Below are 12,123 nucleotides of genomic sequence, written 5' to 3'. Positions count from 1 at the left end.
CCACACAGACACAGGGGGAACATTCACACTCCACACAGAAAGGTCCCGTTGTCAGAATCAAACCAGGTCCTTCGTGCTGTGAGGCCGAAGCGCTAATCACCAAGCCACCATGCCGCCCTTCATTAGAATATGAAAGTGGAAATTAGATCCATTCAAAAGTTTGCTGTCTCAGTTTGAGAATGAGGAGACAAACAACAAACAAGGGAAGGAACACCTGAAAATATCTGGGTGTCCTAAGTTAAAAAGGCAAGACAGGGCTTCAAAACAAGCGAGAGACCTGAAGACAAAGCAAACCGTAAAGGATTTTTTCATTCCACCATGCAGCTCTGTCCCAGTTGGGGACTTTTTTGGGACTTATGGAAGAACAGATAAACTATCATGTGTTAGGTCATCTCTGTGCATGCATGTGTGAAATCTGGCAATAAGGAAATGCAGTAGTTGAGTGGGATAGCAAAATGCGCTTTAACTGGGAGTTGTGTTTGAGTCTAATCTTCCCAAGGTTTTACTGAGCAAATCCACATGACGGGGTCGGGAACTGAAAGGTACAGCGATAGTTGCTCATGAAAACTTTTTTTATGTAAATGCAAAGCCCGGTGTTTATGTGTTGATGTATGTATTAATCTGTTGTTGTATAGATAAACTGGCTCTGATAAGACGGGTGAAGTTGAGGATGGCATTCCTTCATATTCATAACCCTGGTGGAAACCTTGTTCTACTGCTGCCTGTATTTTACTGGCCACAGTGTCAGGCAATATAACTTATCTCAAAGAGAATGACATTTTTTGAGATTTCCTTGTCATATGCACAAAATAATACCAATCTCATCCTTCATCATATATAGCATTCTCTCTGAGATGTTCAACCTTATTACAACAGCTCACATTCAGTTTCAGAAAAATAATAACATTTCATGGCATCCAACTTGTCTGTGAAAAAAAATCTTTGGAATGTTAGTTATCTTTGATTGGCTAACAAACAAGGAGAAGGACAAGATGAGAATGAAATCCATGAAAGAGGAAAAGAGAGGCAAAAGTGACAATAGGACTCGGTGGAGCACGAAGATGAGCCATAAAGAAATACGGAATGACAAGACAATAGCGTAATAACAATGGCCGGATGGCAGGTTTGTGAATATACACTGTATAGCTTGAGTTTTCGGCAGCGGATGATGTCTTTTCTCCAAACAAGTTTTATTGCTGCACATGAATCAGTGTATCAGCACAGACAGCAAACACACAGCATTTATGTCTGTCATATACAGTGCGTGCATCTATATGCGCAATGAATGAGACGTGGGTCATTTTGATCGATGTTGATGAAAGGTCTGTCACTCTAGCCGTTCCTCTTCTGTCTGTTCTGCCTTCGGTGACGTGAATAAAATACACTTGTTGGATGTTGGTTGGAATATCAATTTTGTTTCTCAAGATTTCAGATGTTCCCACACCTGCAGTGTCTCTTCGTCCTCTTTTTTTCAACCTAAACATACTACACTATTCCACTGGGTCTCATTTCCCCTTAATTCCTCCTTATTACAGTAGTTTCCTGATGGTGACCTTTCATTTCATATCCTGAATTGTCGATCGCATGTATTAACGCCGCCGTGAAAGACAGTCGATAGCGGAAAAACAAGTGCACAAAGCCGTAAATTAGCATCCAGACAACACGATGCAGGTGACCTTAATGTATAACCAGATAAAAGATCAACTGCGGTCATCTTCTGTATGAATAAAATATAACCGCCAAACAGCTGTCTTCCAACAAATCGCGGGTTGCTCTTTAAAATTCAAAGAGCGATCTCCGGCCCAACTGGGCAGATGTTTGATACCCTGGCAGCTATTTGTCATGCTTTGAAGTCTTCTCTGCATTTTACATTCTCTCAATATTAGTTAGGGATAGAAAACAAGGCTTCACGATCTTCAAGAGGTGTAAGGGTGCAGTGAAAGCACTTTGCACTGCTTGTCAAATTACCTTCCTAATGACCAGCTTGTCAGACTGCCTTGTCTCTGTGAAGAAAGAGAGGACAAGTGCAAGAGCAAACCATTCTCCTCCCTGTCATGGCAAAATCACTCATTCGTCTCTTTTTATGGTGCCCTTGCTTTCTTTTCTTTTAAGGGCTGCTTCTCAAGTACATCCCGTTTGTATTCAAATGGTAGTAATGACTTGGAAGTATGAGAGCAGGGTGTAGAACGAAACCGGCTGCATTGTGTGTCTGTCAATCATTTGTCTGCTCTCTTTCAAAGTTGCCTCATCGAGTATTAATGGGATTTCCCATTGAGCCTCATTAACAATCATTCACCTGAGTCACCAGTGAGAGGTCATTGTTTCTCCTTAAATGAGAGATTACATCATTAAAATCATTCAGCTTTTTATTTCTGAACAAGCAGTCAAAGGGAAAAATTGTTTGGAAAAAAAAAAAAAAAACCCTGATCAATAACATCGCAAAATTCAACTCAACTATATTCTCCACTTTCCAAGCATTCGTTACTTCTCATGCAAAATTTATACACTGACATATTAACCAACCGTTTTTTGGTTAACTAAAAATAATCACACGAGTGCTCTACCAGGCCGGCAAAACGGATCTGATGTTCATTCTTTTTCAAATTACAATAACAAACCCAGTTTCTCAGATAAGGCAAAACAAAGTAGGAAGTGACTTTATTGCTGAAATCCAATTTCCTCCAAATTTTCTATTCCCTTAATGATTCACATACTAAAGCCTCAGGCAAAGTTTGATGGCGGCCTAAAAGAGAGGTTGAGCTGTCCAAGTGGATTTTTCATTACTAAATGTAATAAGGCTAAGAAAATCACAGCTGCTACAGCAGAGGTTTTTAGGTGTGCTCATGTACTTTTTACATTAATATTGGTAATGACAAAAGCGCCATCATGCAGCTGTGTATTAGTATAAGGGAAAGTAGCACAACTTTCTTCCTCCTGTACATATTTTGTCTCTTAATGTCTAGATGCACCTGCTATACACAATTTGGAAAGCCAAACACAGTGGAACGACAGTCCATATAATCTGCTCCTACCCATGTGGACTGACAGGGAGGTGGAAGATGAACATAATCAATGAAATAAAACTGCAAAATGGGAACCCAGTATTCAAGCACGTCCCCATGCCACTTTCTAAAATATGGCATTTATCATGCTGGAGCAATTAAAGAAAATTGCCAAAACGGTAATTATCATGGAAGGAGACGTTTAACCTTTGCATAACCAGAACCGTATTGCATATATAATACATTTGGTCGGAAATGATGATACAAGTCATTTTTCAATATCAGTGGCCTATGCATTTTTATTTAAATTTTAGTCTTTTGATGAATGATTCTTGATTAAAACGTATTAAAGGGATATTCCTTTGTACGTGAAATTGGAGTGTTTTTGTTGTGAAATGTCTAAATTTTGAGTTTATTAAAGCTGGTAAACTCATCACTTTTACCAAAGTATTAAGCAAAAAAAAAAAAAATCTTAATTTACTACTTTGAAACAGCTGCTACCTTATGTTGTAGGCTTTCTGGAAAAAGAGCTCATTTGATCTGAAATGACTTTTTTTTTCCTTTCAATGTCTTACATCATTGTCTGACAAAGTTTTCACATTCATGTATTCACCTTCTGCCTGCACACAAATAATGGCAAAAATACCACATGTCACAGAATGACGCATACAGGGACTGCATCACTAACAACCCTCATAGTTTGTAGGAAAGTAACCGTATCAGGTCTCCTTACTCACAGAGGATTTCAATAAAACAGTGATTACCCGCTGTGCCTTCAAAAAATGTTCAGATTCAACGCAGCCAAGTCGAGCAAAAGACATCGGACTGCTTTGGCAGCTGGTCTCCCTGCTCTGGGACAATTGATTTTCCTAAAGGCAGAATGTTTTGGTGTGATACTTCTCCAAAACGATGGCAAATCTTCAGTCCTGGTCCAAGATTACTGCAAACACAAAGGACAAAGCATTCTGACAGGGGTTTTTGATCCATGTGCAACAATTAAGTTAGTCTAGACTTCTGAAATCCCTGAAAGAAATTAAGAACTTTACAAAGTTTGTTTAATTTTGGAAATGTGCTCACACTGGACACACTTTTCTTAATCTCTGGAAAATATTTATGTTGTCAAAACCCAACGTCACATTCTTGGAATTTGAAGTGTCTCACTGATTTACGTTATTCTTTTCACTTTAGATGTCAGATGAAGATTCATTAACTTGTACATGCAGTCACTCTGATAGCCAGACTTTTCTGAAGCTAATAACATGTATTTGAGCTCGTCAGTAACCAAAACAAGCTCTTTAAGTGGACAGACATGACCGTGAAAAATACAACATTAGCCATTCAGCAGCAGCATAATCTGCATTCTCACACGCTCCCTATCAATCATTACGAACCTCTACGAAGAGGATCCTTCCAAAATTGAAAAAATGTAATTGCCCTGTTGGGGACAAATACATTTTGTTGAATAGAATTAAAAATTGTAAAAATTGTAAAATAAACACAACAAAAAAAAAAAACAACAGAAAATCCCTTTATTGCAGTGCATATTGCAGGAGAAAATACTTGTCTGTTTTTACTGTGTCAAATTTAAAATGAGGCTTCATCCCTCCTAATGGAAAACAAATCTGACTGTACATACAAATGCATGTATGGTTCAGTGCTCTGCATTGTATATCTTTACAGATGTAAAAGAAAATCAATGTGTAGCCAACCTAATTAGAAATTACATTTCCCCCAAAGGCAACTTTCTCCAGCACTACATGTTATTTTTAATGATTTATGTACGTGTATATCCCAAGGGGGCAGTTAATCAATTATAACATGAAACGCAGTGCAGTGGTAGTTTATTTTGTCATTAGTCACTGTCTCCTTGAAGGATTAAGTGCTTATTTGACAGAGAAACGGGAAATACAAACGATGACATATTTTTTCTTGCAGTTTTTATTAGATAAAATGTAAAGATAAACACTTTACAACAATTATAATACAGACACAGCATAAACATTTTGATACGAACATTCTCAAGACAGCATAGATGAGCTCCGTAATGAATAGAAATAATCACAACTCATGGCCTCTACCTCGCTCTCCTCTAATTCTCCTCTGGGTGAGTTTATTGAAGACCCATGCTGCCCTCGGATATTCAATTATTTTTCAATCAGAAGTAATAGACGTACTGAACAAACGCAAAGGCTGGAAATCCATTACCAGAGCACAAATGTGCATCCTTTTTCACCACAAACACTTTTTTCATCTCATACAAGTCAATCTTCTTGACAGATAATAAAAAAAAAAAATCCCTTAATATTTGGTGCAGTAAACTTGAGAATTCTGACCATCCATGTGATCTCATTCCGAATACTGGATCCCAATTCTTATTTTTCTGATTTCGATTGATGAAGCATTTCAAGTTGGAAAAAGGTCTGTGAATAACTGAATGAAATACGATTATTGATAAATGACAGGAAGCATCCCAGGACAGATGGGGTGCATTACAACACAGCTTGCCAATTATTAAACACCCAATTCACATGTTGTCCCTCGTAATGTAATGCCAAAGACCGGGTCAAAAAAGTAAATAAATAAACCTTTTAGTTTTCAGAGAGGAGAATCTTCAAGGCTCCTCTGATGAGCAATGGTCATATATGCCTCGGCTTTGTCGGACTTTTCAATTTTTTTTTTCTATTTGGGCAATACGCTTCTCCACTTCCTGCAATGTTCTCATTATCACCCACTCCCCCTCAATCGCTCTGTATTTCATTTTTTCCTGTCTCTCACCCTCTGCTCCAGTTCCCGCTGTACTTTCTCATCAACAGGCTCCACCTTGGTCACCACAGCTTTCCTACACCCTGGCTCAACCGTAACGGTCATAACGCAGCACATGTCCACCAGCTCTTCTTGACATCTGCTGATCCCTGCTTCAAGCTCAGCTCTACGGGACGGGTCCCGCTTCAGAACCCCCTTCTCTGCCACAGAGAAGCCCAGCAGGCCCATCAAAACCTCATTCGACAGCTCCGCGTCCAGGTAGCCGGTACCGTCAGATATGGTAGCACAGATCCGCCAAAGACCGTTACTGCTGCTAAGTTTCCCCAAGAGAGTCACAATAAATGCTTTCACACGGATGTCAATCGCGTGGGTATGGGATTTGGAGATCATCTCTTCAAGTAGGCACAAGTACGTGTATGGTGGAGAACTCAGAGTAAGAGCAGGTATCATAACCTCAGTAAGTGGATCATTAATTGGAAGTATTTCAACAACTTCTGTTGTACTTGAGGTGTGATTATGTCCCAGAGATGTGGTGTGTGAGCTCTCAAATGACATCTTTGATCCGCAGGTAGATTTTAAACCGCAATCTGAAGTTTCTGCTTTGTTAGTTGCTGCACCTCTCTCTCTGCTTTGACCTCGTTGAGGAGGAGCTTGGTCTCGCTCGCCAGTCCGCTCAGTATTCACTCCACAAGATTTAACCTCTTGAAGAAAGCAGTCCATATCTTCATCCATTATATACATTTCATCATTAGCAAAAGATGACTCCGGAGGTACAGATGTAGTTGGTCTATTAGTTCTTTGACTTTCTCTGTCTTGCAATTTAGAACTGAGGTTACCCGAACCAAAATGTGAAGCAGAGCAATTCAGAGCAGGGAATTTACTCTGACCACTTTCTGGATTTGCTGTCTCGCCCCAAACCATTTGACTTTTGTCTTTGCTGTTGTCATTCGTTGAACCTCTGTGTCCACTAACACCCTTTGTGTTTTCTTCCAATACGACATCGTCCCACTCGTCCAAAGCAAGGTCATCAAAATCTTCTTTGGGAAAGTCTTCAAATGCTGTGCTGTGACCTGCAATTTCTTGGTCAATAGCGCGGGACGAAGACATGGGGTGAAAGAGCGCTGACTCTTCTTGCCGGCTACTGTGGAAATGACCCGAAGCACCTCTGTTACCTTGGTTTGAAACGCTTCGGTAAGAATGGATGGAGGCTTCACTTCTGGAAGAGACCAACGAATAATAGCAAAATAAGTAAATATGGCTTTTAAAGTGTCCATACAACTCTCATTATTCCAGAAATGAAACCATTATATACTGTACATTAAGTCTTGTTTGGTTAGTCTAAATCCGGTTGATTTTCAAAAACTTTTAAACAACAATATTTTCTTAATTTTTCTTATTTTGCATTAGAGATAGTGAACTAATGAATTATTTAGAAGTATAAATTAAATTTTATAATTGTGGAAACACAGAGACCTTTTTCAAACATGCAGTCAATCCAAGAAATGTTGAAGCAAATTTCAAGGCCTTATTAGCCACCCACCTCGATGAGGTGTTAGAGGTGAGGCTCCTCACAGAGGAGCTGGATGTTCCGTAACCACTGTCTGGAACAGTCCTAACTGGGTCCATTTCCACCTCCTCCTCCTCAGCCTCCAAACTGGCCAGCAACTCTTGGTCATCTAGTGTCAAGTCTTCCACTTCCATGTTTCCTTAACAGAAAAAAAGAGATCCTGCATTTCAATTGGGTCAAATCGTGAGGCCAAGAAATTACATTCAAAGCCATGTTCAAAAACATCCGAATAGTGTGGAAAGATTGAATAAAAACGAAATAATGACCTGTTTAGCAATTTTTGAAAGCAATCTCCAACTATTAAAATCATCTTGTACATATTGCACAGTATTTTAAAGCCTTGATAATAAATTTCTCTACCTTGGTTTGATGGAGGAGCTTCTTCCTCTTCCTGCCGCTGCTCTTCGGGAAGTCCCAGCACCCGACAAAGTACCTTGCCCTATCATGACCATACTGATATCTTAGTTTTATATGAACCATTGCATTGATTTTGGCAAAATATGTTGGACATTTACTTATAAATTTCATCTTGGTAAAACCTAAACAGACCCAAAAGAGCTTTAACCAAAAAAGGCAGCTGATGGACAACAACCCTATAACCCCCTGCCCCAAAATAATACCAAAAACACTGGTTAGGATCTCATCTCTTTCTCAAATGGGAGAGAAACAGAACAAATTACCTGGTTATTTCTTTGTGCCAAATCCTCCACTTCACCTCCTAGCACCTTGATGTTGGACGGCCCTAACAACAGAACCCCCAGTCTGCAAACCATCTGTCCTTGCAACTGCAGCTTCGCACCAGGCCTGGCGATTATGCAAGTCAAGAAACCCATTCAAACAGTGAGTCCCATCTATGAGACAAATAGACCATATGGTGTTTAATTACTGACAAATTGGTGGCTAAACACCAATTTAGAGGTAATTAGTTGGAAATTTAGGGGGAAAGAAGGACATTGATAACATTCAGAAGTATTTTGTTCTTGAAAAGACAAAAAAATAAATAAGACAATAAAGACTGCTAAATTCAATCCTTTACCTGAGGGATATGCTTAGTGCAGATATAGGCTGATACTCCATGGCCTCCAAACTCTGAACGCCATCTGTTATCTGCATGACAGGGTAATGTAGTCCATCAGAGACCACAGAGCAAAGACACAGGAATATTACCACTAAAAGTTGAAAGGTGCCTTCAAGTCCCAATTAATTACTCTTTCAAACTATTCCAGTTATTCTAATACAAATACAAGACATTCTTCCAATACCGACAATGAGTGAGGGATTGGGGTATGAGGCTATCAGTTGGTCCAATAAAGCTTATAAAATATCTTAAAATTGCAATTTGCTTCTGTTTTATTTGCAATTTAACTGGCATTACAATAACTTATTCCAGATTTGCCATACAATTACTTTTGTTATTGACAGTATCTTACCGAGTGGCAGCCAATTCTTGCAATTTTCAAGGGAAAAATTATTTATCATTGACATGGATATGTTACAATCTTCAATTAAAATCAAACTCTATTTGCAAACTATCAAGTTGGGCTATTCATAATTGATAACAAGAAGAAAACAAATAGCAAAAAACAAAAAATGTATTGAAAATATTTCTATATTGAAAAAAATTTAGAAAATGTGGTGCCTAGCCCAGCTTTTTTCAAAATGCATGCTGGTTCTTCCTTCTATCATCTGCTGTCTATTAATAGTGATGCCTGTCCATTTCTTTACTGCTCCCATTTTCACACAAGGTTTCCAAGCAACCTAAGCCTTGCTCCTGCTCTGGTTGAGCATCAAGTACTTTATAATAATAATAATAATAATAATAAAAAAAAGAAAAGAAAAAAAACATTGTGCTTTATATTTCACCTATCGTACATTTCTATATTCTCTCACTGACTGACAGCTATCATTCAGTTACAATTCTTTTTAAATCCCCATTGTGCTGTGCTGCGTAGCACTTTGTATTTGAGTATTTTATATGCAGAATATCAACAATGGCCCACACGTGTGTACTGTTATTAAGTAGCTATGTGTTGGCACAATGAAGGTAAAACACATTCAAACACACACAAAAAGCCTATTAAAAGTAATGACAGATAATTGAATTTTATTCGATGAATTTCAGAGTGTTTTCATTTAAGACTCATCACAACAGTAAAGTTGCATTACCCTATATATTTTTTTCACTTCTTAGCGTGATGCTATAGTTATGTCCTTTGACACTTTGACACAATAAGCATATTGTGCACATTTAAAAGTACAGTGTTTACACATTCTGTGCTCAGTGTACCTGTAGCAGCAGCATACGTGACGATTTGGCTTCCCAAGGTCTCTGTGTGGTCTGTGTGACAGCAGATACTTCATCATTGGCACAGTCTGTGCCCCTCCATTTCTGCAGCTGACCATATGCAGGCTGACTGATGTCCAGTAATGAGTCAACCTAAAACAGAGGGTTACCTTTGATTACAGGGCACTTACCAATTGCTGATAAATCATATGTTGAGATGTATTTCTACAATTTATCATGAACATAGAACTTTACACAGGTTTCTAACTTGCTAGCCCCCCTATTTTGTATATTGGGATTTTGAGTATTTGTAAACAAGGTGTCATGCAGAACATGATATATTTTGACAAAATTGAACCAAATTCTCTTAAATGGGCTGGCTGTGTAGCATTTTCCTAATCATTTCAGGAAATTGTGGTTCAAAGTTGTTTTTTTTGGGGGGATAGCACATGTTAGATGTTTTGGAAATAAAGTCAGGCTGAGATGATTTGGACATGTGCACAGGAGAGAAAGTGAAAATATGGGTAGAAGGATGCTGAAGTTGGAATTGCTAGGCAGGAGGTCTAGAGGAGGACTAGAGAGGAGATTTACAAGAAGTAAGCTTGTGTGAGAGAAGAGGAAGCAGAAGAAAGGGTTAGATGGAGGTAAATTATTTGTTGTGACAACCCCTGAAGGGGCCAGGCAAAAAGAAAAGAAGAATGTGCTTCCATCCTCGTCTTTCTTTGTCCTCTAAAGACTGATCTGTGTTACTTTATGCATATAGGCTGATAAAATGCAATTTCACCAACAATTCCAAACCTGCACACAATAGGTCCCTCTGAGTTCAGTCTTCTGGGATTGAGCGAGTCCTTCAGGAAGAACAGGATGGTCCAAATCTCTCAAATCTGTCAACAGCCACTGGTCCAGGGCCTAAAATTCCCCATTTAACATTTGAAGAACATGAGGCTCTACTTTAGGGTTGTTAAAAATCTAAGCGTGCTTGTTTCTTACTTTGAAACCTTTTTTAATCATACTCTTGATTATTGGCTTCTTTTATGAGAGTATCTTACTTGATTGTTAAAATGTCATAAAAGTCAAATTACCATCCCAGAGTCAGTTTTTTGACAGACATTACTCATAACTGAGCTACCAGTACTAAAGCAGTAAAGATGACAAGGAATTTAATAATGACGGTGGTTGAAGTGGTGTTCTTGTAACTTCATCTTAACCTACCCATTCTTATCCACAACACATTAAAATGTTTTGTTAGCTTGAGATGTGAGGACTGTGGGTCAAGTGAAGTCCCAGTCATGTCATTGCAACCACATAGAGATTACTTGTTATTTACCAAAGTAAAAATGGATATTCGCAGAGAAAGTGAGATTTCGCATGGACAGGGACAGCTATTCTGCTAATTTATTTTAACTCAAATGATGGTGCAAAATTATGAATTTGTGGCAGGGAAAACAACAACACATGATGCAACCCCAGGCTGGTAAAACTGTCATCAGGCATGATGGAACAATGCCCTTTTGAGAAAAATATATGGATTGCTGTGCTAAAAAATAAAGATTTCACATAGGCTTTGATTAATGTTATCCCCCTTTGTGATTCGCCCATACTAATGAAAAGCAAATGAGCTACACATGTATTGAGCATTATTTTGGCGTGGTGTTGTCTCTCTTGCACACTAATGTTATAAGAATAGATTATAATTTATGCCAAGTGTAACAATATCTTTGAGTGGGTTTTTAATTACTACAAAGCAGATTACAAGAGGACGGGGCTGTGCCGTCAGCTCAATGTTATTTAGATAACTATCAGCAGTGATATTATATTACACAAAGATACACTGTATGGTCAGGAGTGTTGCATTAATGGTTTCACCTCCCACCTGTTGGTTGATCTGCTGCTGTGACAGGCGACCAGCACCTCCAGCTTCTTCCTGTAGCCACTCCACACAGGCTTCCAACCAGGCGAAGGGAACCTGGACTTTCCAGGAGGATTGTAGCCACGATTTTGTGGCATGAACCACAGCTTCAGGAGCCATTCTCCATTCAGGCTGCACTTATCCTGCCACTGAGTGAAGTCTATGACCAGCTGGGACACATACAATGTTGATTTGAAATAGTTAATTCTAGAGCACAGTATTTTTAAATTTAATCCAGCTATTCAAAAAGCTGTGTGTTAATCGGGGAATTTTCGAAATTACGCAGTAAAACGCAAACTTAAACAGCCGTTTTTACAAGAATAAATGCCATGCGTCCTGGATATTTATGGCGCCAAAGTTGATGGACCCGAGTCATTAGCAATGCAGACACAAACGATATACATTTAGCAGCAATTTAAACACAATAACAATGACATTGTGTGTCAGCCTTGATCAACTTGTGAAGATTCATACCTTTTAAAAATTGAATAACTTGTACGACCTGAGTCATTTGCGAATTTAACAACATCCGGAAAGAAGGCGTATCCGTTCGTTTCAAACACACCCATTGGCGTGATTGAGCACATTTCCAGCCAAT

General features: G+C 38.8%; 1 protein-coding gene across 1 annotated transcript; it reads right to left on the bottom strand.

Annotated features, from left to right (window-relative positions):
- Positions 1–5,628: 5,628 nt before the first annotated feature.
- Positions 5,629–12,078, bottom strand: rmi1 (RMI1, RecQ mediated genome instability 1, homolog (S. cerevisiae)). The gene is made up of 9 exons (XM_086174230.1): positions 12,000–12,078; positions 11,490–11,695; positions 10,415–10,525; positions 9,620–9,769; positions 8,369–8,439; positions 8,013–8,136; positions 7,693–7,771; positions 7,306–7,471; positions 5,629–6,981 (listed from the first exon to the last, which is right to left on the bottom strand). Exons 2-9 carry the CDS (start codon positions 11,643–11,645, stop codon positions 5,757–5,759), a joined length of 2,082 nt encoding a protein of 693 aa, XP_086030356.1. The 5' UTR covers positions 11,646–11,695; positions 12,000–12,078; the 3' UTR covers positions 5,629–5,756.
- Between the last annotated feature and the right edge of the window lie 45 nt (positions 12,079–12,123).

The sequence above is a fragment of the Fistularia commersonii genome, chromosome 26 (assembly GCF_037954325.1).
Source record: "Fistularia commersonii isolate RoL2024-O1a breed Wild chromosome 26, RoL_Fcom_v1.0, whole genome shotgun sequence".
In the NCBI taxonomy this organism is placed as follows: Eukaryota; Metazoa; Chordata; class Actinopteri; order Syngnathiformes; family Fistulariidae; genus Fistularia; species Fistularia commersonii.
Note: the sequence above shows the minus strand (reverse complement) of the source record. Positions and strands in the feature narration are given on the sequence as shown.

Coding starts and splice junctions, on each gene's coding strand:
- rmi1 (XM_086174230.1), bottom strand. CDS start 11,645: ATGGCTCCTGAAGCTGTGGTTCATGCCACAAAATCGTGGCTACAATCC. Junction 7,472..7,692: donor AGCTCCTCCATCAAACCAAG/GTAGAGAAATTT, acceptor TTTTCTGTTAAG/GAAACATGGAAGTGGAAGAC. Junction 6,982..7,305: donor ACCTCTAACACCTCATCGAG/GTGGGTGGCTAA, acceptor GGTCTCTTCCAG/AAGTGAAGCCTCCATCCATT.